General features: G+C 41.0%; 1 protein-coding gene and 1 long non-coding RNA gene across 3 annotated transcripts; both read left to right on the forward strand.

Annotated features, from left to right (window-relative positions):
- The first annotated feature begins 479 nt into the window (after positions 1 to 479).
- LOC124860533 (storkhead-box protein 2-like) lies at positions 480 to 27,921 on the forward strand. Of its 2 annotated transcripts, XM_047353918.1 has the most exons (5): positions 1,227 to 1,364; positions 18,497 to 18,551; positions 21,436 to 21,588; positions 21,865 to 24,241; positions 26,437 to 27,921. In XM_047353918.1, the coding sequence occupies exons 3-5, from the start codon at positions 21,456 to 21,458 to the stop codon at positions 26,639 to 26,641; spliced, it is 2,715 nt and encodes a 904-aa protein (XP_047209874.1). In that variant the 5' UTR covers positions 1,227 to 1,364; positions 18,497 to 18,551; positions 21,436 to 21,455; the 3' UTR covers positions 26,642 to 27,921. The 2 variants fall into 2 exon arrangements, with proteins under 2 accessions (XP_047209873.1, XP_047209874.1); XM_047353917.1 differs by lacking the exon at positions 18,497 to 18,551 and having other exon boundaries at positions 480 to 1,364.
- On the forward strand, positions 18,558 to 20,033 carry LOC124860534. Its single transcript, XR_007036381.1, has 2 exons — positions 18,558 to 19,498; positions 19,679 to 20,033. It is a non-coding gene; the product is annotated as an uncharacterized LOC124860534 (long non-coding RNA).
- Positions 27,922 to 27,966: the final 45 nt, after the last annotated feature.

Genomic DNA, 27,966 nt, shown 5'->3' on the forward strand with positions numbered 1-27,966 from the left:
AAGCCCCAACTAAGTATTGAGTGTTGTACATGCTCATACTTTTTATGTTCATACTTTTCAGTTGGCCAACAGTTATAAAAATCCTTTTTCTGTATTGGTTTCAAGTAATATTTTAATTTTCGGAGATACTGAATTTGGGGTTTTCATTAGTTGTCAGTTATAATCATTAAAATTAAAAGAAATAAAAATTTGAAATATATCAGTCTGTGTGTAATGAATCAATATAATATACGATAAGGTTTACTTTTTAAATGGAATTACTGAAATAAATCAATTATGTCATGACATTATAATTTCATGACCAGTAGTTGTATCTACAATATAACAAGTAGAATGGAAAATAGCAATAAACGGCATTTTAGTCTAATATTTTAAAATATGTGTAGTGAAATTATACTTATTCATTTTTAAACCTTAGTAAGGCTTCGTATTTTGGCTCATATTCTGTGATGACGCTGTGGTGACGCAGGCCCGTAATGACGTTTGCTTTTGCACTGTGCCTAGATAAGACTTGTGCATCCAGCTATGGTGGCAGGCTTGAAGCTCCCCAGCCGCCAGAGGAGGACAGTGCTGGTTAACGGCTGCCTTACGCCTCGCCAGGGTTAGAACAGAGAGGCGTCCCGCATGACTGCCAGCTGTGGAGGGTCTGTTGCTTGGATCAACTAACATCACGTTAGCATTCGGCTAGCGAGTTTGTGACCTAACAATGAAGCTGGCTGGTAAATGTTCTAATGTCATGTTGGTGTTCGAAAGCTGTTCTTCACTGAACACTGGTTCCGTTTGCGGCCCGACGCGCTGCGATTAGAGGGGGACTAGAATGACTTTACTGCAACCTTGAAGAGCTAAGGCGGAACGTCGGCTTGCATTGTTTTTTTCTAATTGTGGGCTATGCGGTTAATGCAGAGCTTAGCTGCTTTGCCGGCTAACTTCGAGTTTTTTGCTTCTCAGTTTATCTAACGTGTTTGAAATGGACAAAAATGATGGCTATAACGAGTTAATGAGCTGCTAGAAGGCCATAGCGACAATGGAATCTTTCTTGCAGATTGCTCCCCATTCTCTGGCTATAGTGCTGGCCAGAGATGGAGACGCCGAGGCATTAGCTGCAGCTGGTGTGTCAGAGAGCGACGAGCTTCCGAGACACCACACTGGTTATGAGATTTTTGCCGATTTCAAAGCAGAAAACTCTCAGCAGCATATATGGAACCAGCGGATTACCGAGGCTGTGTCGGAGACCTTCTTCCTGGGATGGATAGATGAACACGTGCTACTGATTCAAGGAAAAGAGGACCATCTCGAGGTGCTAAGAGAAGGATGGATGCGGAGATCTCTTAACCCTCCTCGGGGTTTCACCATCAGATGCTTAGGTAAGAACTATACACACATCTGTGTGGTTTATTCAGTTCAATTCAAAATATTGTATTCATTCCAAAGGGAAGGGAATGTTGGGACACTACGTGATCTTATACGCAATATTAAGCACAACCTGTGCTTAGACATGCACGTAAAATGACATTTGTTCTTATATATGAAAATCAATAAATGTGTCTAAAGTATTGAAGCTGAAAGCTTATATAGTAGCAGTGGCATTTCACTGGAAATTTTGAAATGACAGCAGTCACAGGCTACCCTGCAGGATCTCAGAATAGTTAATAATAATAATAATAATAATAGTGATGGACTCAGACCTGAACCTTCAGAGGAACATAAAGACAGTAACAAGGTCTGCCTTCTATCACCTAAAGAACATCTCCAGGATTAAAGGACTAATGTCTCAGCAGGACCTTGAAAAACTAATTCATGCATTCATCTTTAGTAGAATTGATTACTGCAACTGTGTCTTCTCAGGTCTGCCTAAAAAGTGGATCAGACAGCTGCAGTTGATCCAGAACGCTGCTGCCCGCGTCCTCGCTAGAACTAAGAAAGTGGAGCACATCAGCCCGGTTCTAAAGTCCCTACACTGGCTCCCTGTAGCTCAGAGAATAGACTTTAAAATACTTCCGGTACTCTATAAATCACTGAATGGCTTAGCACCAAAACACATTACAGAGTTGTTGTCAGTGTATCAACCACCCAGACCTCTCAGGTCTTCTGGCTCAAATCTACGCTGCAGAACCAGAGCCAGAAATAAACATGGAGAAGCAGCTTTTAGTTCTTATGCTCCACTAATCTGGAAAAAACTCCCAGAAAACTGTAAAAGCGCCGAAACCCTAAGTTGCTTTAAATCAAAATTAAAAACTTATTTGTTTAGAGTGGCCTTTGACTGGGCCATCTAAACATTAGCTAAGTTTTCAGTCCAACTTTCCTTTCATTTTCTTATCCATCATTCTGCTATTTGTTAATAACCTCTGTTTGATTTTTCTGTATCATTGTAATGATTTTCGTCATGTATAGCACCTTGAGTGCCTTGTTGCTGAACAGCGCCATATACAGGTCCTTCTCAAAATATTAGCATATTGTGATAAAGTTCATTATTTTCTATAATGTAATGATGAAAATTTAACATTCATATATTTTAGATTCATTGCACACTAACTGAAATATTTCAGGTCTTTTATTGTCTTAATACGGATGATTGTGGCATACAGCTCATGAAAACCCAAAATTCCTATCTCACAAAATTAGGATATTTCATCCGACCAATAAAAGAAAAGTGTTTTTAATACAAAAAACGTCAACCTTCAAATAATCATGTACAGTTATGCACTCAATACTTGGTCGGGAATCCTTTGGCAGAAATGACTGCTTCAATGCGGCGTGGCATGGAAGCAATCAGCCTGTGGCACTGCTGAGGTCTTATGGAGGCCCAGGATGCTTCGATAGCGGCCTTTAGCTCATCCAGAGTGTTGGGTCTTGAGTCTCTCAACGTTCTCTTCACAATATCCCACAGATTCTCTATGGGGTTCAGGTCAGGAGAGTTGGCAGGCCAATTGATCACAGTGATACCATGGTCAGTAAACCATTTACCAGTGGTTTTGGCATTGTGAGCAGGTGCCAGGTCGTGCTAAAAAATGAAATCTTCATCTCCATAAAGCTTTTCAGCAGATGGAAGCATGAAGTGCTCCAAAATCTCCTGATAGCTAGCTGCATTGACCCTGCCCTTGATAAAACACAGTGGACCAACACCAGCAGCTGACACGGCACCCCAGACCATCACTGACTGTGGGTACTTGACACTGGACTTCTGGCATTTTGGCATTTCCTTCTCCCCAGTCTTCCTCCAGACTCTGGCACCTTGATTTCTGAATGACATGCAGAATTTGCTTTCATCCGAAAAAAGTACTTTGGACCACTGAGCAACAGTCCAGTGCTGCTTCTCTGTAGCCCAGGTCAGGCGCTTCTGCCGCTGTTTCTGGTTCAAAAGTGGCTTGACCTGGGGAATGCGGCACCTGTAGCCCATTTCCTGCACACGCCTGTGCACGGTGGCTCTGGATGTTTCTACTCCAGACTCATTCCACTGCTTCCGCAGGTCCCCCAAGGTCTGGAATCGGCCCTTCTCCACAATCTTCCTCAGGGTCCGGTCACCTCTTCTCGTTGTGCAGTGTTTTCTGCCACACTTTTTCCTTCCCACAGACTTCCCACTGAGGTGCCTTGATACAGCACTCTGGGAACAGCCTATTCGTTCAGAAATGTCTTTCTGTGTCTTACCCTCTTGCTTGAGGGTGTCAATAGTGGCCTTCTGGACAGCAGTCAGGTCGGCAGTCTTACCCATGATTGGGGTTTTGAGTGATGAACCAGGCTGGGAGTTTTAAAGGCCTCAGGAATCTTTTGCAGGTGTTTAGAGTTAACTCGTTGATTCAGATGATTAGGTTCATAGCTCGTTTAGAGACCCTTTTAATGATATGCTAATTTTGTGAGATAGGAATTTTGGGTTTTCATGAGCTGTATGCCACAATCATCCATATTAAAGACAATAAAAGACCTGAAATATTTCAGTTAGTGTGCAATGAATCTAAAATATATGAATGTTAAATTTTCATCATTACATTATGGAAAATAATGAACTTTATCACAATATGCTAATATTTTGAGAAGGACCTGTAAATAAACTTGACTTGACTTAATAATATTTCTGATTTTAAGCAAGTTAGTAAGAGGGGTCAGCTATTCATTTTAGACCACAAAATGCTGACTTGTGGTTTTAACATTTTTTTTACACATTACAAAACCATGTTATTTTTTAAAAGTAGTTATTACCTAAGTTGAAAGCTGCTTTGTTTTCCTGTCATTGTTGTGTGCCTGTTTTCAGTACACTTTTTTTCTGTACTAGGTGTTAATTCTCAATTCTAAAAACTGTTTAATGGATATTTGGGAATAAACAAAACAATGGTAAAACTTTTTACGATGCTAGAACTACTGCTATTATTGACTCTATTAGATCCTGATTTAAAGCATTAAAACAAACATTATGTAGACGTGTCTTCCAGCGGAATTTGCATGAATACCAAAGATACTTATTATAATGACGGAGGAATAGATACACATAAGACATCAGCTTTTCTGGAACGTCCACCAACATTACTCTCCTCACGCTTATTATTGAACTCATGAACTCTCACGTTATCTTAGAAACATAACAGGAAATGTCCTTTCAAAATAAAATTTTACAAAAATGACAAATGAGAGCATACATATTAAATAACTCAACATCCCCACTTGTGCTAACATTGTCAGCTTCAAATACATCCCCCCCAAAAATAGTTCTTACTATGTATTTACACTCCAAACATTTATTTCTCATACTTCAATAATTTTTTTTTTGTTGCTGGCTTTGTCATAACATCTGCCACCATTAAACCCGTGGGACAATACTCCAGAATGAAATTCCTTGCATTGACTGTTGATCTCACCAAATTATATTTGATATCGATATGTTCACACATCTGTCTATAAACGGCATTCTTTGCTAACGCTATAGTTCCTTGATTGTCCTCAAAATTCTTTAGCGCTTCCTTTTTAGATGTTCATACATGCTTTTCAACAGTCATGTTAAGTACAAACATTGTTGCTGCTGCCAAAGCAATGTACTCTGCTTCACAGAGTAGCCTTATCAATGGCAACAGTTGGCTGCATAGACACTTCCACAGTAACCTGTTGTATTCCTCCTATCTGCCGTATCTGCGGCCCAATCCGAATCACTGAGTTTGTATTCACAGATCCTTGTCACATTTCTTGTACCATATTGCTTTTGTCTCCTGTTTGCTTCAAATATCTTGGAACATGTTTCACAATAATCCAATGTTTCATGGCTGGTTCTATAAAGTGCTGCGATAGCTTACTCACAAAAAAACGTAAGTCTGGTCGCATGCAAGAGGTCAGATAAATGAGGCTAACTACTGCCTCTCATTACATCTTCACCTCATTCATTTTCTCAGCATCATCATTGTAGTTTAACTTTTGTTCACAAGGTGCTGATCTTGGTTTACAGTCTTGCATTTGAAATCTTTCCAGTATCTTTCTATGTAACTCTCTTGACATTTTTACATAATCTTTGGTTTGCTCAAAATAAATACAAAGAAAATGTTTACCCACATGTTTGATTTTGAATCTTGCTGTTGGCATTCCCTTCACAGTTTTCAAAACACATTACTGGCTCATCACTGGCTGCAATAATAATGTCATCAAACCAAATAATTAAAATTTCTTTATCTTTTCTTGTTTTCTTTGTGTATACATAATGATCTGCAGGACTTTGCATGAAACCGTTCTTTGACAAATAGTCATGTAATGTCCTGTTCCAGTGCCTGCCTGATGATTCAAGCCCATAAAGTGACTTTTCCAGCTTATGAACCATTTTTTTCCCTGTTTTCTTTTATCTCATATCCTTCTGGTTCAGTGTAAACGTCAAACTCTATTGGTGCATGCAAGTATGCAGTTTTTACATCCATCTGATGTAAAATTAAGTTGTGTTGTATTACACATTGCATCAGTATCCTTATACTTGTTAGATTAGCGGTTGGAGAAAAAGTTTCCTCATAATCTACCCCAAAACTTTATAACCTTTTGCTATGTAGCGTGCTTTATATTTTTCTGATCCATCAACATTGTTTTTCTTCACATACACCCATCTACTCCCCACTGCTTTCTTATTGTCAGGTAAGCTAGTTGGGGTACAAGGGTTCTCCTTTTAAGGAGCAACCTTCCATTCTTTAGAATCAGGTGACTAACAGAGTCCCAAATAGATATGTCATTCACCAAGAAAACTTTGTAACAGTAGTCTTTGTTGGTCAACACTTGATCATCAATGTCTTTTCCTGATTCATATTCATTCAGATATTCTAGTTTCTTGCTCTGGAAGGGTACCTTCAGGAGTTTTCAAACTCATTGATAAGTGGCATCTGACTGTCCACTTCTGGTTGATTGTATCTGGTTCCTGCGATTTGGCATCTTAAATTTCCTTGTTTACCTTTTGGTCTCTCCCTTCCTACATGTTCTCATCCTCAAGTGTCGTATCAGATTGTGTTTTCCTTTCCTCCCTGTTTTTGATTTCGCACTTAACCAGTCTATTTTTTTTCATTTTAGCACCTTCTGGAAAGTAAATCCAGTATGCTGGACTGTTCTTATCATAGCCTACAAAAATTCATTTTGTACATCTAGAATCTAGCTTCCATTTGTTTTGTTTGTAAGCATAACATTCACACCCAAACTTTTGCATCCTTGATATATTAGATTTCCGCCCTGTCAGCAAAAAATAAGGTTTCTGTTCTGCCCGGTTGTTACAGCACTTATTTCTTATAGGTGCCTTCCATTCCTTTCTAAGGTGCTGGAAAAAGTAGCTGCAGTACAGCTTCAGGATAATCTAAAACAAAATAATTAAATTAAATGTGGCAACCCTAAATCACAATAATCTATAACTCACCCTAGCCAGACTAGAGACCAAAAATGGGAAACATAATGTGTTTACTTGGTGGCTAATCCTCTGGGAAAAGGGGTGCATGTGAGTGGGCTTCCTTCTAGGAAGGGATGAAGTTATGAGTGGCAACTGTCGCGCGTCTTCAAACACTCTAAACGTTCACCTTGTCCAAAACGGGGAAAATATGATGATCGTTACAGTTGACTGGAACAAACAAGGAGGAAATCTGTCTCCTTGGAACCCTCTTTGGGGTTTTCACGTTGGAAGTGCCGGAACGGTCTTTGATCGTGATGTGAAACTTCTGATTTCCTTGGATCAGCAAGATTTCCAGCTTTGTCAATCTCTTCCGGGGATGGCCAGTGTGGAGGAAAAGTAAACAAGCTTCTATTTCTCCAGAGATCCCCTCCGAGTGCAGTATTGGCAAGATACTATGGCTCGAAATGGCAGTTAGCATTTATTGCTTCTAGCGATGACATCAGAGCTGCAATGCATACTGGGAGGTGTAGTAGCAGTTTGTTGCCTGTCAAAATGGATGGTGGCCCAACACCCGTCTTTGTGGTGGACAGCGTTTCTTCCTTTTCTTAAAGGTGATTGTGGCTCCATTTGTGGTGGCTCCTCCTACAGAAAAGATATTCTGTGGAAATCATGGAATACGTGGCATGTTTTTTAGTTAGGGTGATCAGACGTCAAAAACCGAATGCGGGACTACATGGATGCTTATGAGGGACATTGTGGGACACATTACCAACACTATCATGACTTCATAAATGTTAATTTAACAGAAATCTTACAATACAATCATCAATCTCTGCTTTGCCTGTTAGTGCACAACGATGAATTGGCACAAGTTTTAAAAAATACTTTACAAGCTTTTAAAGTTTAACACTGTTAATCTTGGCTGCTGTTACCTTGTCTGGGTCTGAGTAAAAATGAGTCCATAGATCAGCAGGTGGCTTTTTCAGCTGTGCATATCTTGTGCGACTCACTTTTACAGTGTCGCTTCACATTGTGCTGCCCTCCATGTGAAACAGAAAAATATCTTTGTGGCAAACTTGACAAAAATACTTCAGAGATCACCTTTCACTGGCCTCACCCAGTTATCAGACTTTGACTCAGTCATTGTTTCTGTTTGAGAGACATTGGGACAGGAGTGAAAATACGACAGAGCTGCACAAATCGGGACATCTGGACTCCTTACTTCCTGTGTTGTTTTACAGTCTCCCTCTCCTGTCAGTCAAGCACACCTCCACATCTCCTCTGCCTTTAGCCACTTCTTTACACCTGGTGCCATCAGCCAACTGTACACTGTGTGACAGGAAATCATCAAACGTTTTTATTGTTATTATTGGGTTAATACAGTTACAGCTCAACATACAGAGATAAGTTTCTCCCATGTTTTTAATAACAAACTATTAACACCACCCCCCCACCCCCAGGTTGCAGAGTGAAAGAAGGATTGTCTCTGGAAGAACAACGCTCAACTTTAGTGACTTTAGTGAAATGAACCCTATGCAGAACTGGATGATTATCAGACTAGCACAAGGGGATGTACTGTTAGCCTCTTCTAGGGCTTTTTGCCACCACTTGTCTGAAAAATTTGTGTTTATTTCCTTTTTCCCAAATGTCTCTAATACCCCTTTTCCACCAACGTGGTACGGAGCCTGTTTCGGTTCCTAAATGGGATTTTGAACCAGTGATGAGTGTTTCCACCAACTAAAAGAGGTTCCAAAGCACGAACTCTGGTTCATGTGGGAGACCACAGAATACCGGGCATGTTTGTCGGCTGGCCTTTGAACGCCTTGGGATTCACCCTGGGATTCCCCCGGACGAGCTGGGCCAAATGGCTGGGGAGAGGGAAGTCTGGGTCTCTCTGCTTAGGCTGCTGCCCCCGAGACCCGACCCAGGATAAGCGGAAGATAATGGATGGATGTTTTTATTTTCTATTTTATTAATTTTTATCATTTCACGCAGATTACTTTAATGTGACAATGTCACAGAGTAACGTTAATAGAAGCACAGCGCATTACGCTTGACAGTTGAAGGCGGAGCGTCAGCTGCCATAACTCCACGGCTGGAGTTACGGCAGCTGGAAACACAACTGGTACCATACAGAGTAGAGCGAAACCGAGTGGAGCGCAGCCACACCGCCTAAAACGAGCCAGTGGGAAAGGGGCATATAATAACGCCCATTTGGGTCTATTATTGTCTGTTCCAAGAGGAATTGTACCCGTTTGTGCACTAAGACAGCCGTTTCTCTTGATTGGCTATTAAAACTCAAATGAAAAATTTGTTGTAGGGCTGCACGGTGGCGCAGTTGGTAGCACTGTTGCCTTGCAGCAAGAAGGTCCTGGGTTCGATTCCCGACCACGGGTCTTTCTGCATGGAGTTCGCATGTTCTCCCCGTGCATACGTGGGTTCTCACCGGGTACTCCGGCTTCCTCCCACAGTCCAAAGACATGCCTGTTAGGTTAATTGGTCACTCTAAATTGTCCTTAGGTGTATGAATGGGTGTGTGCATGGTTGTTTGTGTGTTGCCCTGTGATGGACTGGTGACTTGTCCAGGGTGTACCCTGCCTCTCGCCCATAGACTGCTGAAGATAGGCACCAGCTCCCCCGCGACCCACTATGGAATAAGCGGTAGAAAATGACTGACTGACTGACTGACTGACTGAAAAATTTGTCCTACCCAGGGTTTTCGTATTCTAGTATGATCACATAGGCGAATATGGGTTTCCTGAAGAGCAGCTTTTTCTGTTATTTTAATTTTTAAGGTGTCAGGGCCATTGAGTCCCTTCACATTCCAAATTACAAACAGAGTAGACCCTAACCCTCCCCTCAAACCAGGAACAGCCATTGAAATAAGACTTTGAAATGGAGTGATGTATGATAAAGCATGTCAGATCGGTAAGTAACTTAAAACCGATTTGTTGCTGTTTACGCACTGCACTTTTGAGAAACAAAAACATGTCCACTAAAAAGCAATCAAAAATTAAACCAAATACTACCCCACCCCTCAGAAACACTTAAACATCTGCCCCGGGGGCATGAACATTAACATCCGCTTAAACATTGCCCTAAACTCACCTAGTAGAAAAAACCCCAAAAAACAACCAGATGAGTAAACAGGAAAACAGATAACAAAGATCACTTGTAATGCAACTGTTTACATTTAAACATAGGGTTGCCAACAGTTTTGACAAAATGAAACTACAATGTTCAAAGGTTTTTATGATTATATTGTTTATCTTTCAAATAAATATCCAGTTGTCACTAAATGAAAGTTCAAAGAACAATTAAGTCCTCCAGTGAAATAACTTGCTTTTGTTATCACTGTAAAAGCTTTCTGCCTCATCAGCTGAGTCAAACACACTCATCTGTCCATTGATATTGACCCATAGGCGGGCTAGATACAGGACAACAAAGCGTATGCCATCTATGGAAAGAAGGGCTTTCACTTTGTTGAAGCTGGCCCCTTTCTTGCCGATTGTACAGCGGAAGTCTTCGAAGATCCTGATGGGATGTCCTAGTGTTTCCATGCCCACAATAGTATGCACTCCTTATTGATGTATTTGTGGAAGCAGACAATGATTGGATGGGAACCTTGGGATGGTTTTGGCCCCAAACTGCTTTGTGAGCGTTCCGGTTACAGATTGAGGGTACAGGCATCACCAGCCACTTCGCTGTTAAAGGCCCGCAGTGTCATCATTTATCAGGAATACATAGGTGTTGCCACTCTCTTGTTGCCTTCCTCTGAGGCTGTGTGTGTTTCATCATTCAGTTGCCTCCTTCTGCAGGTTGAGTTCTGGTGCTTGTTGGTCCTACAGTGATTGGACCACTGTTTACGGTGACATGCTCTGGCATTGTGTCCCTTCTGGCCACACTTAAAACTATAAAAATTAAAATTATATCTGCTGTTTCTCTCCTCTGGTCACTTGCAAATGCTGTGAGTCTGGCGTTGGGTTGCACTTTTGACTTCATGATGTTATCTTCTTGTTTTGTCAACGTAATTTTCTCTGTGTCCTTGTAACTCTGAAGTTTTGTTTTTAATTCCATAAACTTTATTTCTGGTTCACTTTGGGTCATGTGACCAGAAAAAGGTTTAAATACCTCTGGTAAGCCTTTAACACCATTGCTACAAGCAGGCAATCACCAAGTGTCTCCCCTCGCATTTCTTAGGGCTGTCATAAGTGTCTCTTCTCATAGGACATACTCCATCACACTCTTACCACTTGTTTTCTTCAGAGAGGTCAGTTCAGTATAAAGGGTTGATAATTCTTGGTTTACCTATAACCGCATAATAGTCTCTTAATATGTTCAGTGCTTCGTGTCCATCATGGGCAGTCCTAAAAATGTGGTCTCCCACAGTTTGTAATTCTTCACATCTCTGTCAAAAATTAGCCTCAGCTACTGGCTTCTGCTGCACGCTTATTCATGGTGCTAACTTAGCATGCTAGTCCTCATCAAACATGCTGCACTTTGCGACTTTTCTGGTGGCAAACTCTTCCCTGGATTAACTTCAGGATCTTCCTGGGCTCATTACCTGTTAGCATTGACGTGTCTTCCAGCAGAATTAGCATGAATACCAAAGATACTTATTATGATGGAGGAATAAATACACATAAGGCATCGGCATCAATATTACTCGCTGCTTACGTTTACTATTGAAGTCACGCGTTATCTCAGCAACATAACAGGAAATGTCCCCACAAAATAAAATTTTACATAAATGACAAATGGGAGTATACATATTAAATAACTCAAAACATTTCTATCAAAAATATAATAACATTGTCAAATTTCTTTATTAAAAACAAACATTGAATAACTGCTATTGTTGCTATTATAATAACAAATGCTAATGGGGGCGCTGTGACGGTCCATTGTGGTGAAGAGAGAGCTGAGCCGAAAAGCAAAGCTCTCAATTTACTGGTCGGTCTACGTTCCTACCCTCACCTATGGCCATGAACTTTGGGTCATGACCGAAAGAACGAGATCACGGATACAAGCGGCTGAAATGAGCTTCCTCCGTAGGGTGGCCGGGCACTCCCTTAGAGATAGGGTGAGGAGCTCGGCCATCCGGGAGGGGCTCGGAGTAGAGCCGCTGCTCCTCCACATCAAGAGGAGCCAGTTGAGGTGGCTCAGGCATCTATACCGGATGCCTCCTGGACGCCTTCCTCGGGAGGTGTTCCAGGCACGTCCCACTGGGAGGAGGCCCAGGGGACGGCCCAGGGGACGGCCCAGGACACGCTGGAGGGACTATGTCTCTCAGCTGGCCTGGGAACGCCTTGGGCTCCCCCTGGAGGAACTGGAGGAGGTGTCTGGAGAGAGGGACGTCTGGGCGTCTCTGCTGAGTCTGCTGCCCCCGCGACCTGGTCCTGGATAAGCGGAAGACGACGGACGAACGAACGAACATTTCTCAGCAAGCAAAAACAATATTAAAATAACTTAAATAGCAGGAGGTCCACTACCTTCAGCATCCAAACACTTTGGGGTCAAAACATTTTAAATCAACTGACAAAAATATTTTATTTCATTTTTGTTTAACATTTAATTAACACAGGAGTTTTTGTTTTTTTAACTACTGATCAATTAATCATATGCTCATGAAATCATTTGCTGAACAAAAAGGTGCAATCTAAGTTCAATTTAAGTACCAATATTAAACGCAGTTTGAATGGCACAGTTAGGTCAAGCTGGGTCTGTACATCTTGGTATAACCGTTCAGCTTGTGGCAGGCATGGCAATTTGCTTAACCTTTTCCTTAAGGTGTCCTTCATTTCTATCTTAAAGTGTTTCTGCCCCAGCTTCCATGCACTCTTTGATTATTTCCCAGTCAGTGAGAGGCTTTTTGTGTTTTCCTAAAATCCACTGTACTCACAGTGAAGACTCATATGCTCACTGTTGTGCTGTAAGAGACATGTTACCAGCCGTGTAGCCTGCTCATGCTGTCCCCTCAGTTTGTTTATTCTCCTTGTCCTTTTGTCAGACACAGGCTGTGGTTGAAGTTCCTATGTTTGGTGTCTTTAGATTTCTGATCTTTTTAAGTCCAACTGATTCAGAACATATAAGGCAGAGGGCCTTATAACCCCACAAAAGCTGAAGGGAAAGGGTATGCTTCTGTCCAGTCATATTTTGAATATGTGATTTTCATAGTCCACTTTATGTACTTTTCACAAAGCCATCTTTTACTCACTCATCTGTGCACCAAGTCATTGTACTGGTAATGTGATGGTAGCAACATCATTGCTAACATGGGCTAACTTTCACAGTGGTAACTTACTTTCAGAAAGGTTAAAAATAGATATATACTAGAAAAATGTAAATTTCCTGCGGAAATGCAGTATAAATGCTGTTAGCTGAATTTTTTAGCTGAAACTATCTGCAGTCAATTTCAGCTTGATTCTGTCAATCTGCTGAAATTTAATGAATTAGAAGAAAACAAATGCTAAACTCCTGGTGAAAGCTGGCAGAAAGTGGCAAAGGTTGACAGCAGAATATCAGCTGAAATCGGATAAATTAGTAGAAATAGCAGAAACAGCAAAGAAAAACTGTCATCTGATCTGTTTAAGCAGGAAGACTATCAGGTATAAAACACCGTAACAAGGTGAAGTTACCTCAAAATTACTTGAAATAGTTGTTGAAATACAAGAACTGACAAAAATATTAAAAAAGCAGGAAAGAACTGCCCATAGATGAGCTGAAAAAGCATAGACTGAAGCAAAAATATAGCCTAAGAAGTTGAAGTCAGTGCAAAAATATATATACAAATGGCAGAAAATTGGCTATCACTAGCATGAAGGCTGATATTAATTTACCCCATCTATTATGCAAAAAGCAATGCGTAAGCTAAAATTAGCTAAAATGGTAATGTTTACTACAGCCTGTATTCAAAAGTCTATGAAATTGCCCTTTAAAATGATTCACTCTTGTTCAGGTGTTGGAACAGCAGTAGAAGCTGTTTAAGTAGCTGACATCAAATGGTCGCTGTTTTGATTCTCCACTGGGACCTATGAAGATGGTCTTATCATCATAAGTCACAGAGTAGTGGTTTCCTAGTTCTAGTTCTGATACTGGTTTGTACCTGGTTCTGATAGGTTTGACCTGGTTCTGATAGACTTTGGAACTTGTTCAGATGGAGGTTTGTACATGGTACTGATAAAGATTTGTACCTGGTTCTGATGGAGATTTATTTCTGGTTCTAATGGACGTTTTTTTCCTGGTTCTGATAGTTTCCATCTGATTCTGATGGATTGTGGACGTGGTTCTTATGGAGTTTGGGTCTGGTTCTGATGATTTGTTCCAAGTTCTGATGGATATTGGACAAGGTTCTGATGGAGGATCTTCCTGGTTCTGGAAGATTTTGGACCTGGATCTGATGGAAGGTTCCTAACTGGTTCTAATGGAGATTTCCTCTTGGTTCTGATGGAGTTTGTGTCTGGTTCTGATAGACTTGTTCCAGGTTCTGATGCGCTAACAGCCTATATGCAAAACTCTATGAAATTGCCTTTTAAATTTAATCACTGTTGTCTAGCTGTTGGAACAGCAGTACATGCTGTTTAAGTACTCGACACAAAATGGCCGCCATGTAGTTGCTTCCTATGAAGATGGTCAAAGGGTTAGGGGTCGGGTCAGGTTTAGGTCATAGAAATGAATGGAAGTCAATGCAAACTCTTCACAAAGACAGTAAAACAAGGGTATGTGTGTGTGTCAGAGTAGGAGACAGGGAGAGAAGAAAGTCAGAGTCACATACACACATATACAGTGCAAGATACACAGAGCTATAAATAGAACAGTGAGGAATGAATCAGCCAATCAGCAAAGAGCGTCAGTGTAACTTGACACCTGCAGCATTTCTAATGCAGCACCTCACTATCGTCTCCCCCTGGCCTGGGCTTTTAACATGGAGGCGCATGCCCCCGAACTACCGCCCATAACTCGGAAACCGTAAGGGCTATCGACGTCATTCTTGGACCGTTTTTCTCAGAACGGACAGGGGAACGAGAATGTTAAGACTTTTTTCTTGAAAATATAATATTGAAGGCAAAACACTAGGTGAAAAGAAAGGGAAAAATGGAGAAAAACACAAAAATGCCTGAACATGCTCTCGAACAACGTCTAATAACTCGGAAACTATAAGGGCTATCGATTTATTTCATGCACCGTATGAATCAGCAGGCCTTGCTGAACAATCATGGAGCTTTTCAAGTTTCTACAAAAATCTGTCTGGGAGGTGTGACCCTGTGAAAAAGGGGATCGCTTCTCAAGTTTCTACAAAAATCTGTCTGGGAGGTGTGACCCTGTGAAAAAGTGGATTATTTTGACCGTTTTTAACCCGAGTGAAGGTGAATTTTTCACTCTCAAACAAACCTACTTCACGACAAAACGATAAAAGGTATCCAAAAAATATTTTGACCGTAGGTATCAGCAGGGATCGGTGAACAATCCTGGTGATTTTTGTGTGTCTACATAAATCCGTGTAGGAGCTATGACAGTGTAGAAAAGTGGATAATTTTGAAATTTTAAGCGATTTTGGGAAGGACTGATTTGGTACTCCTAAACAAAAATTTTTATGACAAAAAGATAAAAGTTATTAAAAAAAATCCTTTCACTGTGAGTGCCAGCAAGGTCTGAAGATAAATCTCCACAAGGCTCATGTCTCTACCTCGAACGGTTTACGAGAGGCGGCGATTTGAAAACATGAGTTTAAGGATTTTTTGCTCAGATTTTTTCTGAAATTCCTATAGATTTCCTATACAGGGTGTGTTGACTTTGTGTTGCTTTGGGGCGTGTTGCCGGAAAACTGTTTGTCTCACATCAAAGAGGGTGACATTATCTTAATCGCAAAAGAGCATCCTACGTTTTGATGTATAATTTGTATAGGTAGAGTGAAAATTGAGCGAGTGAAGAGAGGTTAGTTCTTTTTCAGGTTATTCAAAAACCTAAAGTGTACACTCTAGCAACAGAAGAATTCCGTCATTGTATTACATTATAAAACTAAAACTGAAAGAATTGTAATAAAGTTTGAATCCAAATTGTAGAAAAACTGTAAAAGATATCAAAAAGTTGAATAAAACAGTAAAGCAGAAGGTTGTGAAAGCATTTTAAAAGTTGAATGGGGTTTCTAGCTGAAAGTACACGGAAGTAGTTAAATGGCAAAAACAGTGAAGTTTTAGCAGAATTTGTGAGGTTTCCTGTTCATTTCAATGGGAGCAAAAACAAACATAAAAAGCTAAATATTTAAAAAAGTATAAATACCAAAAGTCATTGCCGGAATGTCCTGAAAGGGCTGAATATTGTGAAAGTTGAACAGTTGAAATAGCACAAAGTATGCAGAAGGAGTAGCAAATCAAAAAGTGTATGGAAGCAACCAGAATATGAAGACGGAATAATAAAGAATAAAGAGAAAAAGGAACACTATAAGTGTGAATGCTGTAGGCATTCACACAATAAAGAGAAATAGGATCTCAATTGCGTGAATGCTTCACAGCATTCGCACAATTATCTTAAGTAAAGCATATGATCGAAGGTATAAACATAAAACGTTATGATCAATGCTCGCAGTTCCAACTTCTGGCTCGCTATGGGGTCATGTGTCTGAGCAAGATGGCTTTATACCCGAACACGGGGATTGTGACATTGACATGTACCAAGTTGTACCGTTTAAATCAATAGGAAAATTCAACTGCAGTAGTCACCGTTCAACTCAAAGATGGCAGCACAGTTTTAGGACAAATATTGCAGAATTAAACAAATTTACATGAAAATGTCAAATGTAGCACCCTTGAGGCCCAATTTATATTTACTTCCTAAATGGCTTGGATAGTTATTTCCAAATCATATTGCTGTTGTACAGGTCCTTCTCAAAATATTAGCATATTGTGATAAAGTTCATTATTTTCCATAATGTCATGATGAAAATTTAACATTCATATATTTTAGATTCATTGCACACTAACTGAAATATTTCAGGTCTTTTATTGTCTTAATATGGATGATTTTGGCATACAGCTCATGAAAACCCAAAATTCCTATCTCACAAAATTAGCATATTTCATCCGACCAATAAAAGAAAAGTGATTTTAATACAAAAAACGTCAACCTTCAAATAATCATGTACAGTTATGCACTCAATACTTGGTCGGGAATCCTTTGGCAGAAATGACTGCTTCAATGCGGCGTGGCATGGAGGCAATCAGCCTGTGGCACTGCTGAGGTCTTATGGAGGCCCAGGATGCTTCGATAGCGGCCTTTAGCTCATCCAGAGTGTTGGGTCTTGAGTCTCTCAACGTTCTCTTCACAATATCCCACAGATTCTCTATGGGGTTCAGGTCAGGAGAGTTGGCAGGCCAATTGAGCACAGTGATACCATGGTCAGTAAACCATTTACCAGTGGTTTTGGCACTGTGAGCAGGTGCCAGGTCGTGCTGAAAAATGAAATCTTCATCTCCATAAAGCTTTTCAGCAGATGGAAGCATGAAGTGCTCCAAAATCTCCTGATAGCTAGCTGCATTGACCCTGCCCTTGATAAAACACAGTGGACCAACACCAGCAGCTGACACGGCACCCCAGACCATCACTGACTGTGGGTACTTGACACTGGACTTCTGGCATTTTGGCATTTCCTTCTCCCCAGTCTTCCTCCAGACTCTGGCACCTTGATTTCTGAATGACATGCAGAATTTGCTTTCATCCGAAAAAAGTACTTTGGACCACTGAGCAACAGTCCAGTGCTGCTTCTCTGTAGCCCAGGTCTGGGGAATGCGGCACCTGTAGCCCATTTCCTGCACACACCTGTGCACGGTGGCTCTGGATGTTTCTACTCCAGACTCAGTCCACTGCTTCCGCTGGTCCCCCAAGGTTTGGAATCGGCCCTTCTCCACAATCTTCCTCAGGGTCCGGTCACCTCTTCTCGTTGTGCAGCGTTTTCTGCTACACCTTTTCCTTCCCACAGACTTCCCACTGAGGTGCCTTGATACAGCACTCTGGGAACAGCCTATTCGTACAGAAATTTCTTTCTGTGTCTTACCCTCTTGCTTGAGGGTGTCAATAGTGGCCTTCTGGACAGCAGTCAGGTCGGCAGTCTTACCCATGATTGGGGTTTTGAGTGATGAACCAGGCTGGGAGTTTTAAAGGCCCCAGGAATCTTTTGCAGGTGTTTAGAGTTAACTCGTTGATTCAGATGATTAGGTTCATAGCTCGTTTAGAGACCCTTTTAATGATATGCTAATTTTGTGAGATTGGAATTTTGGGTTTTCATGAGCTGTATGCCAAAATCATCCGTATTAAGACAATAAAAGACCTGAAATATTTCAGTTAGTGTGCAATGAATCTAAAATATATGAATGTTAAATTTTCATTATGACATTATGGAAAATAATAAACTTTATCACAATATGCTAATATTTTGAGAAGGACCAGTACATTCATTTTGTAATATGATAAAACCTGACCAAATCTCCTCTCAATTCTACATGGGCCACTTTTAAAATGCTGGGATGTAATCGAACTGTTATCAGAAAATGTCAATACAGCTTTAATCTAAGCCTCTATAGTAGTAAAGTATAAAACCCAGGATGTTTCTTTGCACAGTATAGGTAACTATGACTGTCATTAACATTGTTTTTTATTTTATTTTGTTTCTTACAGGGTTCCCGCTGATCCTTAGAAAGTCTTAATAGGCATTGAATTCATCAATGTAAAAGTAAGGCCTTAATTGGTATTAAAATGTTTTAAATAATTCTTTCAGAGATCTTAAAAATGTTAACACATCGTAAATAGGATTTTATGATTGTAATTATTTTCAAATCTTAAAATAATTGGTAACCTTTATTATTTTTTTATTATTTATCGAATGGCTCTCGCTATAACATCACACGATCCTGATAGTGGAACCAATAAAAGCGATTGTTGCCGCCGGGACCATCAGAGGAGATGCAAGTCGTTCATGTAGCGCTAGCAGTCACTTTATCTTGAACAACATGGGAAAGTGTAAATTCAACAAAAATTGGCTGTACAACCAAGATTTTTCTGCATTGCTGAAACCAGTATCAAGGAATGTGTATGAGGTACGGTGTATTTTGTGCAAGAAATGTTTCAAACTTTGCACGAAGGTAATCAAGGGAGCGGGGTCATACATGCAAAGTGTAGAACACAAAGCATCAAAATCAAGTTCACAACAAGCAGCAGGTATTTCCCAGTTCGGTTCCACTCTCGTCTCTACATTGCCTCCACAGCCTTCTCTGATATCAACAGCAGCACCACATCTCCGTGCAATGTTTGGCGGTACGCCTACAAACAGAGGAATTTTGGACTTTGAACACTGTGACAAAACACCAATCATACAAGTGAAAGTCAAATGAAGGAGTTGGAGACATGTACCGTGCAGTGTTCCCAGACTCTGAAATTGCCCACTCATTTGCATACGGTTCCAACAAGATGGCCTACAAAAGCAAGTTTGGACTAGCCTTGTACATTTTAGAGCAACTTGTTGCAGAAGCTAACAACAACGTTTTAATGTTTGATGAGAGCCTCAACCAGACCACAAAAACAAAACTACTAGATCTGCATTGGTGCAAAGACTATGTCCAAGATATTTGGGATTGCAGTTTGAGACATGGAACAGCCCAGGATCTACTACACCATTTCAACGTAAGTAAATGGCACAAATAAATTGTTATGGAAGCAAATATTAGATGCATCATTCTCCTCACCATATGCATGTAAATGAGGTGACCAGAACTTTCAGTGTAATGCAGTGTAATGCTTAGAATGACAAAGACTCATTATTCTTTAATGCATGGATGATGACTGTCTGTTCTGTGTTTTCAGCTGCTTGAGGCAAGGCAGAGTGTGCTAGAAGTAGAGGAGCTTGCATTTTGGAAATGGGTCACCATTGATCTCATGTCAGATGAGGAAAATGGCAGCTTCGAGTGGGTTTCTGGTTGGATTGTGCGGCCTCCACGTTTCCGCAGCCAGGAGCTCAGTGACCTCTGTTTGAAATTACAGAAAAGACTGGAGGCAGATCCAAAGTACTGTGTGTCTCATCACAGGTGTCTGCACATTGAGGAATTTCCTGCAAGAACACCACCTTTACATGATCCAGAACTGGACAGGTTTTTTTACCTCTTCTGTTTAATTTCATGTTTTATTTTGTTTTGTTTTTTAATAAAGTGAGTGAAGCATGTGTCTCATGTCCTTTATTCACGTATAGATCAGTGGATCTATATTCAGGGCTTCAAGTGCATGAGCACGATTGAGAACCATTTGGTTAGATCATTAGCCCAGCATGAAAGAAACAACATACGAAAATAGTTTGAATGAGAGCTATATTTTTGATACAGGGTTATTATAATTCATAAGGGAGGGGTTAACTGACTCCTGTAAAAAGGCTCAGGGTGTCCAATAGGGACAGAGCTACCTATGGTATGACAGCCAATCACATGTGATTAGTAATTGATGTCACCCGATTCATCCAATGACTGAGTAGCCACGTGGGGATTCTGCTGCTGGCCGGTTTTCAATAGAGTCGTTAACACCTAGACGCTCCACTCCCCGTGTACGTTTTCGGCCGTCTTTGGCTTAGACGATGTGAGCTTCGCCTGCCGAAGACGGCTGTAAAAAGCCGCGAAGTAGCGAGATTCATGGCAGTTTAGGGGGCCGAAAATCCCGCTTTTCATGCGGTGTTTTGTCATCACATTATCAATGTGTGTAATATTATCATTATAATTGAGTGTTTGCTATTCAGTAATTATTGGGTAATTGTTTAAAGTGGTAGATATTCCTGCTTTGCATAGCAGTAATATATTTCACCTGTTGGTTAGTCCCACTACAGTAGATGTCCCCATATTACACAGATAACCCAGTGCCGAGATGCCCAACGTCACAAAGAGTGTTGGAAGATTCATAACAGTTAAGAAAGACTGGATGGAGAAAAATGATTGTATTAAAAAAAAAACAATCACAATATTTCTAGTTCAATATTTCCAGAAAATTCCTTCTTTAGCACAAGGACTTTTCAGTATAACAATGTTACGAAGGGGGCAAAGATAACAACAGACATCACCTGTCTGTACATCATCAAAATGTGATTACATTTTGTAATTTGTTTTGAAAATACAGTTATAGTAAGTTTGGTGTACAACATATTTCAAATACTGACATATTAAAAGGTCATCAGCACCACACAATGCAACATATTTTAATATTTACATTTTGGTTACAGTGTACAGGTCCTTCTAAAAAAATTAGCATATTGTGATAAAGTTTAAAACACTTTTCTTTTATTGGTCGGATGAAATATGCTAATTTTGTGAGATAGGAATTTTGGGTTTTCATGAGCTGTATGCCAAAATCATCCATATTAAGACAATAAAAGATCTGAAATATTTCAGTTAGTGTGCAATGAATCTAAAATATATGAATGTTAAATTTTCATCATTACATTATAGAAAATGATTAACTTTATCACAATATGCTAATTGTTTGAGAAGGACCTGTAAACTAAGGCTGGGTTTTGGATAGATTTTTTTTGTACAGTGGATCTTCATCTCAGTCACTCAAAAGTAATGATGTGGTTCTCTTTCCAGGTGATGTCTCTCCCATCAGTATGTCCCCTATCAGCCAGTCACAGTTCATCCCCCTGGGAGAAGTTTTACTATTGGCTGTATCTGCTATGAACTCCGCCCACAAGTCTGTCACTCATGAGGCTCTAACAGAACACCTGCAGACATGTTTCCCAGGTAACACGAGTAACAATCAACACAATCCACTGGCCTCTTTTTATTTAAACAGTTAAATTTAAGCTTGGTTAAGACTTAAAGGGCAAACCAATATGGAACTAAGTATTCTAGGATGTTCGGTCAGTGCTTTGTAGTAAAAGATAAAGCAGCACAGATAAAAAAAACACAGATTTGAGAATGTTTTTATGTGGTCTAATGTTGATTGGTCTATGTGTCTATATATGTATATGTATATTTCACTTCTGTTTTTGCTTCTTTTTTCTGATTTTTGCTTAGGTGTTCCGACGCCAACAGAAGAAGCCCTGCACCACACACTTAGCTTACTGGTCCGGGAGCGTAAAATCTACCCAACCCCGGATGGATATTTCATCGCAACTCCTCAAACCTACTACATCACTCCAAGTCTTATTCGAACTAGCTCAAAGTGGTACCACTTAGATGAGCGATCGTCTGACAGATACCAACATCAGAAACAACAGCAGCATCAGCAAACTCAATGCATCCCTCCTCTCTCTGGCACCATAACACTTTCTAATTCAGGGGGATTTCTAGATTGCACAAACGCAAAGTCCAGCCAAAGCCACTGTGCAAGAGTCGATGATTTTTTTTACAACAGTAGTTATCGTGCTGATGATCCACCCAGCCACAACACTACACTGCAGCGTCGGTCTCCAAAAGAACACAGAGACGCAACGTCATCACAATATTCCCCACAAACAATTTCTCAGCAAGCAGCTGGCAACTCAGAAAAGAACCGTAGCTCCCTGGGATTCCCGTTCAAAACGGACACCCTCATCAAGCACAGAGGAGGGTCTGTTGGAGGAGGAGGAAATGGCGACCTAGACAAACAAACGTTAGGCAGTGCTACAAGTGGAAAAAAGTTTGGTTTAAGGTTGTTCCGTCTGAGTTTTAAGAAAGATAAGGCCAAGCACTTGGCTACCTTCTCTGCACAGTTTCCCCCTGAGGAGTGGCCACTTCATGATGAAGAGGAGCCCAACCACTTGCCCCGTCACGTTGAAATGGAGATTATACGTAGAATCAACCCCGACCTTACTGTGGAAAATCTGGCCCAACATACAGCAGTCATGAAGAGACTTGAAGAAGAACGCACTCAGAGGAGCAAAACTTCATCAGTTAATCAAAGCTCCAGAAGTAGAAGAAGTGGGGGTAGGCGCAGGAAGCAATGTCAATCCAAACCTAGCCGCTCACACAGCAAGACTAGGGCATTCCACTTTGAAACAACTGATGGTACCCATTTAGAGCTGGCTGACAAAGATTATAGAGGTTATTCATCCTCACTGGCTCGGTCACCAAGAGAACAAGCCCTGGCCAGGGAGCGTCAAAGAGCTCGACATCACCTTGCGCACAGCATTCCCAATATTCTTGACTCATCTCATTTGCCTGTCACTCCAGAGTGGGATGTATCTGGGGAGCTTGCCAAGCGCCGCATGGAAATGCCCTTCCCCGAGCCAAGCCATGGTCTATCAACTCATCATTCCAAAGTCCACCGCTCACACTCCCACACCCAGGAAAGGAAGTCAAGGAATGAACGCAGTGGCAAGGTTAAGGAACGTTCTAGATCTATGGACAATTCTAAAGGGCCGGTTGATGCTGGATTGATTGGACCTCCACCTGATTATTATGATGACCGCAGTCGTTATTTTACTGATGATGGCAGTCTACGAGCTAATCAGAGCTCATGTCACTACACTCGTGCCACACCACCTTCATCTAAGGTTCCAGAAGATTCCCTTGGTTTGGATGGTGCCAGAAACTTTGAGAAGAGTAAGAGCAGGGACAGTTTGCCAGTGTACTCACTCAAACCTCTACCTGCCTCCAACCCCCCTGATGATTATTTCCAGTGCACTGGTAAATCTGAAGTTGCTTATACAGCAAAAATTATACTAGGAACTCAAGACAAACACAGCCACTGTGGATTAAAAGCAAGCACTGCTGACAAGCAAACAAAAGGACAGACAAACAGCCCCTCAAATGAGGACCTGTCAAATGTAGGACCTAAAGGTGGAAGCCTACCTCCAATACCTCTGTCTATCCCAGACCCTGCAATTTCAAATGGGCGACTTCCCCACAGTGCCTCCTCTGGGCAGGAAAAACACAAGGAAGTTTTTAGTAAAGATACACTCTTCAAGCCTCCTCCCAGCCTCTCTTTGCCTGGCTATAGCTCCTTGAGAAAACCCACAGTTCCTGCCTCAATTACTCTTTCTTCATCCTGTGATGCCCTTGATTCCCACAACAGAATCGATGCTTCCAAACAACTTCTAGCAACATCAATTGTTCCCACACAGGGGATGGAACCCACATCCAATGCTGCAGAGAGCTCTCTTGACTACTATAATGTCTCAGATGACGATGATGAACTTGAAGATGGAGGAACTAAAGGTCAAAAAGGAAGAGAAAAACCTAAAGGAAGTGTTTCTGAGGTGGAAGGATGTGGAATAGGGACCTTGCAGTGGCTGTTGGAGAGAGAGAAGGCAAGAGATTTACAAATGAGGTTTGAAAGTACTCTTGCTTTTTCTGGTGCTAAGGAAAACCATTCAGAACCCCATCAGACCCAGCATTCAGTCCACTCCGCAAGACTTGACAGTATGGACTCTAGCTCCGTCACAGTTGACAGTGGATTCAATTCACCACGGTGAGAGCATTGGTTTTAATGCTTTATTGCAGGTTTTTTATGTACACTGCTCAAAAAAAATAAAGGGAACACTCAAATATCACGTCCTAGATCTGAATGAATGAAATATTCTCATTGAATACTTTGTTCTGTACAAAGTTGAATGTGCCGACAACAAAATCACACAAAAATCATCAATGGAAATCAAATTTATTACCCAATGGAGGGCGAGATTTGGAGTCACACACAAAATTAAAGTGGAAAAACACTTTGATGTAATGTCCTTAAAACAAGTCACAATGAGGCTCAGTATTGTGTGTGACCTCCACGTACCTGTATGACCTCCCTACAACGCCAGGGCATGCTCCTGATGAAACGGCGGATGGTCTCCTGAGGGATCTCCTCCAAGACCTGGACTAAAGCATCCACCAACTCCAGGACAGTCTGTGGTGCAATGTGACGTTGGTGGATGGAGCGAGACATGATGTCCCAGATGTGCTCAATCGGATTCAGGTCTGGGGAACGGGCCAGTCCATAGCTTCAATGTCTTCATCTTGCAGGACCTGCTGACACACTCCAGCCACATGAGGTCTAGCATTGTCCTGCATTAGGAGGAACCCAGGGCCAACCGCACCAGCATATGGTCTCACAAGGGGTCTGAGGATCTCATCTCGGTACCTAATGGCAGTCAGGTTACCTCTGGCGAGCACATGGAGGGCCATGCGGCCCTCCAAAGAAATGCCACCCGACACCATTACTGACCCACTGCCAGACCGGTCATGCTGATTGATGTTGCAGGCAGCAGATCGCTCTCCACGGTGTCTCCAGACTCTGTCACGTCTGTCACATGTGCTCAGTGTGAACCTGCTTTCATCTGTGAAGAGCACAGGGCGCCATTGGCGAATTTGCCAATCCTGGTGTTCTCTGCCAATGCCAAGCGTCCTGCATGGTGTTGGGCTGTGAGCACAACCCCCATTTGTGGACGTCGGGCCCTCATACCATCCTCATGGAGTCATGGTTTCTAACCGTTTGTGCAGACACATGCACATTTGTGGCCTGCTGGAGGTCATTTTGCAGGGCTCTGGCAGTGCTCCTCTTGTTCCTCCTTGCACAAAGGCAGAGGAATCGGTCCTGCTGTTGGGTTGTTGCCCTCCTACGGCCTCCTCCACGTCTCCTGGTGTACTGGCCTGTCTCCTGGTAGCGCCTCCAGGCTCTGGACACTACACTGACAGACACAGCAAACCTTCTTGCCACAGCTCGCATTGATGTGCCATCCTGGATGAGCTGCACTACCTGAGCCAATTGTGTGGGTTGTAGAGTCCGTCTCATGCTACCACGAGTGTGAAAGCACCACCAACATTCAAAAGTGACCAAAACATCAGCCAGAAAGCATCGGTACTGAGAAGTGGTCTGTGGTCCCCACCTGCAGAACCACTCCTTTATTGAGTGTCTTGCTAATCGCCAGAGATTTCCCCCTGTTGTCTATTCCATTTGTACAACAACATGTGAAATTGATTGTCAGTCAGTATTGCTTCCTAAGTGGACAGTTTGATTTCACAGAAGTTTGATTTACTTGGAGTTATATTGTGTTGTTTAAGTGTTCCCTTTATTTTTTGGAGCAGTGTATATCTTGGAGTTATGTCGGGCTGTATAGAAGCGCTTTTCAGTGCATCAAGACATAACGATGTCATCCCATAAAGGGATTGTGCACTGAAATTATAATGCTGCAGCCCCAAAGTGGCATTGCTAGAAAGATATCTCTGATGTTTTTATTTCTGACAGTCAAAATATATTAAATGCGCACAGAAGGTTCTCTCTCTCTGTTGTCTGTCACTGTATCTTTGCCTCCTTCTCGCCACGACTGCAGACATTTTTTGCATGCCAGTTTGCTCCTGTCTTTCAAATGTCTTAAATACACATGCAGAAACAGCACCTACAATGCATTTCAGGTTTGATAAATCCTTTAGCGGGTGGTATGGAATTACATTTGCATATCCTCCTTTCATAAATGTGCACATTTGGGTCATTATCATATGTTTTGCAAATTAATTAAGGTAAACAAGCTAAAATGTTTGCACCTGTTGTTTCGCTGACTTTACACACGCAGTTTGATTTGCACCTGGTTTATAGATCATGAGCAAATCTGACCCATCTACAAAGTAGCCTCCACAATCTTCTTAGGTACATCTTTTCATGTTTTGTGTTTGTCTTTTCAGAACAAGGGAGAGCTTAGCATCAAACACCTCTTCAATAGTGGAAAGTAACAGACGTCAAAACTTAGCCCTGAGTCCTGGACACCTCAGCACCACAAATGGCAGTGGTCCCCCTTTTTCTTTCCGTGCCATTTCAGAATCTGCCACCACTCAACAGGAGAAACTACCGAAGCCCACTACCTGCCTTGCGTCAATCACCAGTGTGTAGTATCAGAACTAAGGACTGAGTGAAGCACAAAGTCAGTGAAAATGGACAGAAAATCCAAGTCCCGCTGCACAGACTGTTACACCCTTAAACTGACATTCTGAATTATTGGAGCTTTGACAGATCAATTGTAAAAAAATAATTCCATAGGTTCTGTCTCTTTCTTACAGTTATAAAAACATGCAGGCATCAACAAACATATGCACACACTAACCCTAACTGGATCCAGTCTCCAGCCTGCATTTTACACACTATTGCTCTAGCATTTTTTTAATCATATATATTTTTCTTGAGGTGTGTATGTGTGTCAATAGTATTATCTGTAATCTCAGGTTTTGTTATTTCCAGTCTCATTCCTGTTTCCCCAGATCCGTGTATCTCATTTTAATGGTGCTACACAAATGAGAGCTGCAGCTCTACTGATAACTGTTACTGATGCATCCTATCCATTACTCAGCTTTTTTAGCTCTAGTGTCACATTTGCAGAGACCCTTTAAGGCAAGACATAGCAGAAAAAAAACATTTTTCACATATTGTTGTATTTTGTGGTATTTTGTTAACATGCACAGGTCCTATTTCAGAATTTTGTATAAATCCAACACCTGACCTGTCTTTGACTAAAGAAAATAACCAGTCATTTCTAAAATGGTCTGGGTTTGAAAGTCATGGGAAATAATTTCTACAGCTTTCCATGACATGACATATCTGTGGTCATTTTGCTTTCAAAAGCCTAACTTTTTGGATAGAGAATGTTACGATAAAGAAAAAATGTTTACAGCTTCCAATTTGGTGCTTCTTAAAAAACAAACAAGCCGCATATTAGAAATTTGATGCTAGAGTCCAATGTGCTAGAAAATGTGTAGAATAGGTGCATTATCATCATACACAAATGATCAGTAATCAGTAAAGAACATTTTTTTCAGCACTTTATGATATATTAACTATACAAACGTACAATTAGGTAACACAATAATCAGGACAGTTATACAAATGTTTAGGCAGAGGTGGAGTCAGATGATTAAAAGGAAACAGTCTTTTATTTTACTTTAAAGTAGCACTGAGTTAAAAAATAGATATTAGAGAATTAAATGTACAGTGATGACTGTATGGTATTTTATCCTGTTTTGCTGCTACAACAATGCTGAATCTTGTGTGCTGTCAGAAGTGCCCTACTTTAGAAAAATGTAAGACTTTCATTTATCTATATGATCAACATAACCCCATTACATATTTGTCACCGTAAGGATTTTTGTAATGATAAATAAACCAACCTAGTTGATGGATAATGTTCATAATATTTTTTAGAATAAGTATAGTAATTTCATTTC

This window comes from Girardinichthys multiradiatus, chromosome 23 (genome assembly GCF_021462225.1).
Source record: "Girardinichthys multiradiatus isolate DD_20200921_A chromosome 23, DD_fGirMul_XY1, whole genome shotgun sequence".
Lineage (NCBI taxonomy): Eukaryota > Metazoa > Chordata > Actinopteri > Cyprinodontiformes > Goodeidae > Girardinichthys > Girardinichthys multiradiatus.

Excerpts from the sequence above, each read along its gene's own strand:
- LOC124860533 (XM_047353917.1), top strand. The coding sequence starts at position 1,025 with ATGGAATCTTTCTTGCAGATTGCTCCCCATTCTCTGGCTATAGTGCTG. Across the intron at positions 1,365-21,435 it reads TTTCACCATCAGATGCTTAG|GTGATGTCTCTCCCATCAGT; the intron begins GTAAGAACTATA and ends TTCTCTTTCCAG. Across the intron at positions 21,589-21,864 it reads CCTGCAGACATGTTTCCCAG|GTGTTCCGACGCCAACAGAA; the intron begins GTAACACGAGTA and ends ATTTTTGCTTAG.